Raw genomic sequence first — 6,305 nt, forward strand, 5'->3', positions numbered from 1 at the left:
GGGTGAGATCAAGCAATATCTACATTGTTGATATCGTTGCAATGAAATTGCATCACAATGCTTAGCAGACTAATCACTAACCTGCTTGTTGATGACCTCCCCATATCAACCAATCACTAACCTGCTTGTTGATGACCTCCCCATATCAACCAATCACTAACCTGCTTGTTGAGGTCCCCATATCAACCAATCACTAACCTGCTTGTTGATAACCTCCCCATATCAACCAATCACTAACCTGCTTGTTGATGACCTCCTTGTATCAACCAATCACTAACCTGCTTGTTGATGACCTCCCTGTATCAACCAATCACTAACCTGCTTGTTGATGACCTCCCCGTATCAACCAATCACTAACCTGCTTGTTGGTGACCTCCCCATATCAACCAACCACTAACCTGCTTGTTGATGACCTCCTTGTATCAACCAATCACTAACCTGCTTGTTGATGACCCCATATCAACCAATCACTAACCTGCTTGTTGATGTCCCCATATCAACCAATCACTAACCTGCTTGTTGATAACCTCCCCATATCAACCAACCACTAACCTGCTTGTTGATGACCTCCTTGTATCAACCAATCACTAACCTGCTTGTTGATGACCCCATATCAACCAATCACTAACCTGCTTGTTGATGACCTCCCTGTATCAACCAATCACTAACCTGCTTGTTGATGACCTCCTTGAATCAACCAATCACTAACCTGCTTGTTGATGACCTCCTTGTATCAACCAATCACTAACCTGCTTGTTGATGACCTCCCCATATCAACCAATCACTAACCTGCTTGTTGATGACCTCCCCATATCAACCAATCACTAACCTGCTTGTTGATGACCTACCTGTATCAACCAATCACTAACCTGCTTGTTGATGACCTCCTTGTATCAACCAACCACTAACCTGCTTGTTGATGACCTCCTTGTATCAACCAATCACTAACCTGCTTGTTGATGACCCCATAGCAACCAATCACTAACCTGCTTGTTGATGACCTACCTGTATCAACCATTCACTAACCTGCTTGTTGATGACCCCATATCAACCAACCACTAACCCGCTTGTTGATAACCTCCCCGTATCAACCAATCACTAACCTGCTTGTTGATGACCTACCCGTATCAACCAATCACTAACCTGCTTGTTGAGACCTGTCATCATTGACGGCAGCAGGAACATACACACAGCACCTGACGCCATGCCGACGGCCAGCTGGTAGTCTATCCCATGATGCAGTTGGATGCAGGTGACAACATCACTGGGTGTCTGCAATCACAGATTGTGTAAGTACACAGTCATCCACAATCACCACATCTCAACTTCTAATGAGGCTAAACAATCATAGTTTTGTTTTAAGGATGAGTTTACCATAATTTTTTCAAGAGTAATAAACAAAAAGTTCAAATGCTGTTGATTACAACAATATAGTACATCTTTTTGTTTGTTTTGATTTCAAACTTTATTTCAAGGTGAGATTTGTATGAAATTAACCCTACAAAACGAAGATGTGCTTTTAAATCACCTCCTGTGTGCTGGTGTATATACTGACCAAAATATATAGCAAGAAAAAGAGATTATTAGCTGAATGTGTTTGTATTATGCGATCTTATTGTTGCTTAATGCTGATGGGCTATATTGCATCAATTGTTTTCTCTTGCAAGGTTTTACGCGACTCACAAATTTTGAGATCAGAAAAATAATATACTGTGCCCTAGGGTAATGTAGCTGGGTAACGCAGCTGGGTAATACAACTGGGTAACGCAGCTTGGTAATGCAGCTGGGTAATGCAGTTGGGTAACACAGCTGGGTAATGCAGTTGGGTAATGCAGTTGGGTAACACAGCTGGGTAATGCAGCTGGGTAATGCAGCTGCGCAATGCAGTTGGGTAACAGAGCTGGGTAATGCAGCTTGGTAATGCAGTTGGGTAGCTGTGTAATGCAGCTGGGTAACACAGCTGTGTAATGCAGCTGGGTTATGCAGCTGGGTAATGCATCAAACTTTAACAATAAACCAGACTTACATCAGTCTTCAGTCTATCCATAGTGTGTTTTTTTCTATCATAGAGAAACACCAAGCCAATGTTTGTCCCCAACGCAATGTACGACTTGTCTGCGGACACACAGGTCATAATGAGGTCACACTGCATCAGCAGACCTCGCTGAGCCTTCTTTGGAATCTGAGAGAGAATTCCCCACAGAGGTTCAAACTCCCTTGGAATAGGCATGTCATCGGTTTTCTCCTCGGTAGCTCCAGAAACTTGACCCTTCCCTGAACTCTTTTCTGGGGTAGCACTAGCCTCATCAGCTTTCTCCTCAGCTCCAGAAACTTGACCCTTCCCTGAACTCCTTCCTGGGAGAACACTAGCATCAGCATTTATCTCCTCAGCTCCAGAAAGTTCATTCTTCTCTGAACTCTTTCCTGGGAGAGTATTAGCATCATCAGTTTTCTCCTCAGCTCCAAAATCTTGACCCTTCCCTGAACTCTTTCTTGGGGTAGAACTAGCCTCATGAGCTTTCTCCCCAGCTCCAGAAACTTGACCCATCCCTGAACTCTCTCCTTGTGGAGCACTGGCAACACTCTGAGATTGTTCCAATCCCTCTGAATCACACTCTGAAGATGGAACAAGAGGTTTGGTTGCAGCAGCATCCTGCCCACGACCTTCACCTTGAGTCTTTCTTTTCTTGTCTTCATCCCCAGAGAGGGATGGATCTGTTTCTTTCACATCATCAGCAGAGTCAGGTTCATCAGCAGGTTTATCATTGTCTGACTTGTTCGATTCGGTTGCTTCTGCAGCAGCTGGTCTCCGTTCACAACCATCTTTACGTTCCGTCATCTCTTCCTGGGAGGAATCACCTCCTGTTCCTTCAACACAATCCTCCTCCTTCCCACCATCTTCCTGCAAGTTACGACCATCGGACATGATGTGCTACGGAAGTTGGTTGTCTCAGATGTCCTGGAGCTACGCTCCTATAAATCACATTGTATAGTCCAAGTCACTTTGTGTACTGAGGCCTCGACATCGTCACAGCATCTGCAAGAAGCAAGAAAAAGGGCCCATCAGTGAAACGCATAATGCTTTACATTGCCTAGTACTACTACTACTAGTCCTCTCAATGCAAGCCTACTGTAGGTGTATTGTGTTTACTCAGTGTAGGTTCATAAAGGCTTGCTGAACATCACTGACTTGTAATCTTATGTACACATGGACAATAACATTGTGTGATCTACTAGCTATTGTTCCTACGATTGCCTTCTTGACACTGCTTAGTAGAGCTGAATATCGCCAGGTATCTTGCGATACAATACATTTCACGATACAGACTGACGATACCACTGGTATCACGATACACCACCAAATAGGAAAAAATGATACATATAGCGATACGCATATTTATGTCAAATCGCATGGAACCACCTTGACAAAAAATATTCATACATTTACTTATTATTATCTCAAAAACCAAAAACTTGTTAACCAAAAAACAAGACCAAAATAGTTTTAAATGAAGGGATGGTTATTAAACAGTATTAGAAATTGGCACTAGTCCTGTTGTCTTTGTCTGTTACCCAATAGTTAAGGTATCATAAGGACTAGTAGAAATTTGCCATTTTTAGGGTTTTGCTATATGTTATCATTATAAGGCCTAGTGGACTAAAAATGTTAGTTTCTATTGCTGATTAAATGTAAAGCCTACTGTCACTACGTCCTCGTGTTCCGCCATGCCTACAAGTTGTGCTATGCTACTTCTGCCATTACAGGAGATAACTCTTATCAGTTTTTGTTCTATTTATAGCGTATCACGATTTCACAAACTGACTATCAAGTATCGTCTGTACCTTTAATAGTATCAATGATATTATAAGTATCGTGAATCGTTACAGCCCTAATGCTTAGTGCAGAGTCATTCATCTGATGAAGATAACATATAAACAGTTTAACATGGATACCCCACTCAGACACAGTATATACTGACTCAGAGCCAGACAGGGAAACAAGTGAGTGAGTGAGTGAGTTGGGTTTAACGCCGCTTTTAACATTATTCCAGTTATATCACGGCGTGTCAGCTTAATGTGGGAGGAAAGCCCGCAGTGATGCAGGTCTCAGACGTTTACCACTTCGGTGAAAGCCATGAGCACGGGTATCGTGCTGACAAACCTAGAAACAGAATCAGGGCGGACCGGGATTCGAACCCACAATCATAGGTTTCTGGCATGCCCAGGGGACGCAACTCTGCACAGCGAATCGCGGCGCCTTAGACGACTGGGCCACCCGTGCCCCCCAGGGTAACAAGTACCATCTTCTAACACTTTTGGTATGTCAAGGCTAGGGGATTGAACCATGGACCGTCTGCTCTCCGGACAAAGTACAAATATTTAAACATAGTGACATGGCAGTGCATTGTCACAGTTCCCATCCATGTATCAGTTACATATAGGACTTGAGTATGAGAATACATTACAGTTATAAAAAAAACATGATCGCAGGTGAGCAAAGGGATTGTGATCTTACTGCTATAATCAGTAATACTTGGTCTATGACATTATCAAAGTTGTAATCAACCCTGTGACCACGGTAACAGGCCACTAGATCTATTTAGCCTTAATCAAGGGCAATTGGGGTCAAAAAATGTTTTCTGAAAATAGCAACATCACTTGAGGCTAGGAACTCAACTCATTCGTATTTTCCAGTTTACAATTATGACAAAACATAAATTTTTAATTGAAATATTTGGCAGAAGTGGATCAAGAAGTGTGTGTGTGTGTGTGTGTGTGTGTGTGTGTGTGTGTGTGTGTGTGTCATATTTCAAAATGATCACTTTCATTTAGTTGGGACCCCCTTTGAAGCTGCCACTGTTTGATACAGCAAGATCACGATATGATATGATACGTATCATGATACATAGCTCACGATATTATAAGTATCGCGATCCGCATATTTACGTCAAATCGCATGGAACCTTCTTGACAAAAAAATATTTTAGAGCAGGTTCAAAAGGAAAAGCTAGCTGCAGACACTTGTTCATCATGTTCATGGCAGCTATTTTTAGAGTGAGTGAGTGAGTGAGTTGGGTTTTACGCCGCTTTTAACAGTATTCCAGTCATATCGCGGCGTGTCAGCTTAATGTGGGAGGAAAGCCCGAAGTGATGCAGGTATCAGACGTTTACCACTTCGATGAAACCCACGAGCACGGGTATGGTGCTGACAAACCTAGAAACATAATCGGGGCGAACCGGGATTCCAACCCACAATCATAGGTTTCTGGCGTGCCCAAGGGACGCAACTCTGCACAGCGAATCGCGGCGCCTTAGACGACTGGGCCACCCGTGCCCCCCTATTTTTAGAAGTGAATTTGAAACCCTAATTTAAACACATTTTGCTACATCTGACTGACAAAAACGCCATTAAACGAATAGTGAGTAATATATTTCGGTAGTGTGTTTCATCTAGTATTGATACAGAAAAAATGTATCATGTATCGTATCATCACATGAAAACTCACGTGCAACAGTGCACCGATGTACCGATTCATCCCAAGTAATCAGATTAAATTGTTGGGGAACCAGGGTTAATGTGCACTATTACAGAGCTTGTAAATGATCTCGTTAATCAGCTTACGACTCGATAAGAACGAGGGGTTGTATCAGATAGGCTACTCTCGGACTGCAGTGAGAGATAGAATCAGTCATATTGATTACTCTGAGCATGTGGTAGATAGGTAGGATCTAGCAGTTACTGGCTCCTGTTGCTATTCCGTCACATAATATTGAACCCGAACATATTTGGATCAGGGAAAGTTATGGTCCAGCAACAATTGTGCTCTATATCCGTCTGTCTGATTCAATTTATGCTCATATTGTGAAGGAAATACAGACATACATATAAGCGGCATATATACATGCCGTTATAGAAGCAGCAGTTCACAATTTTGGAAACGGAGCAAAATGTTAAGGTACCCATTCCTGATTTCATCTGCTGATGATGAATGAGATGAAATTACATTTACAGGCAGTGTCACCTCACATGACATCGTATTAATTCCATAAAATCTGACATCCTGGTTGAAATGTTCGTAGATTATGAATCAAGCATGGCTAAACAATTACTGTATTCACAGAATATATGCCGTCTCATGATGTGATAAACCCATTACAGAAATATTTCGAAAACACTTTACCAGCGACAACAGCTCATGTGACAGACTTCGCCATGACGTTCTATCGATCGAGACGAGTCCACTACAAAATGAGGGGTGAGAAAATATAATACCAGCTAAAGATAGTTTGAAAACTGAAAAAAT

The 6,305-nt window shown here is 42.2% G+C and overlaps 1 protein-coding gene across 3 annotated transcripts in view; it reads right to left on the bottom strand.

Moving 5' to 3' along the window:
* Window positions 1–6,225, bottom strand: part of LOC124132436 (tectonin beta-propeller repeat-containing protein 2-like) — a 35,534-nt gene extending 29,309 nt beyond the window's left edge. For all 3 annotated transcript variants that reach the window (XM_048403258.1, XM_048403261.1, XM_048403260.1), the window contains exons 1-3: window positions 6,183–6,225; window positions 2,027–3,037; window positions 1,144–1,272 (exon numbers count right to left, since the gene is read on the bottom strand). In XM_048403258.1, the coding sequence (XP_048259215.1) occupies window positions 1,144–1,272; window positions 2,027–2,926 (1,029 nt within the window). In that variant the 5' untranslated portion in view covers window positions 2,927–3,037; window positions 6,183–6,225. The remainder of the gene's footprint in view (window positions 1–1,143; window positions 1,273–2,026; window positions 3,038–6,182) is intronic.
* Between the last annotated feature and the right edge of the window lie 80 nt (window positions 6,226–6,305).

The sequence above is a fragment of the Haliotis rufescens genome, unplaced genomic scaffold (genome assembly GCF_023055435.1).
Source record: "Haliotis rufescens isolate VD_foot unplaced genomic scaffold, xgHalRufe1.0.p SCAF_3, whole genome shotgun sequence".
NCBI classification, from domain to species: Eukaryota; Metazoa; Mollusca; class Gastropoda; order Lepetellida; family Haliotidae; genus Haliotis; species Haliotis rufescens.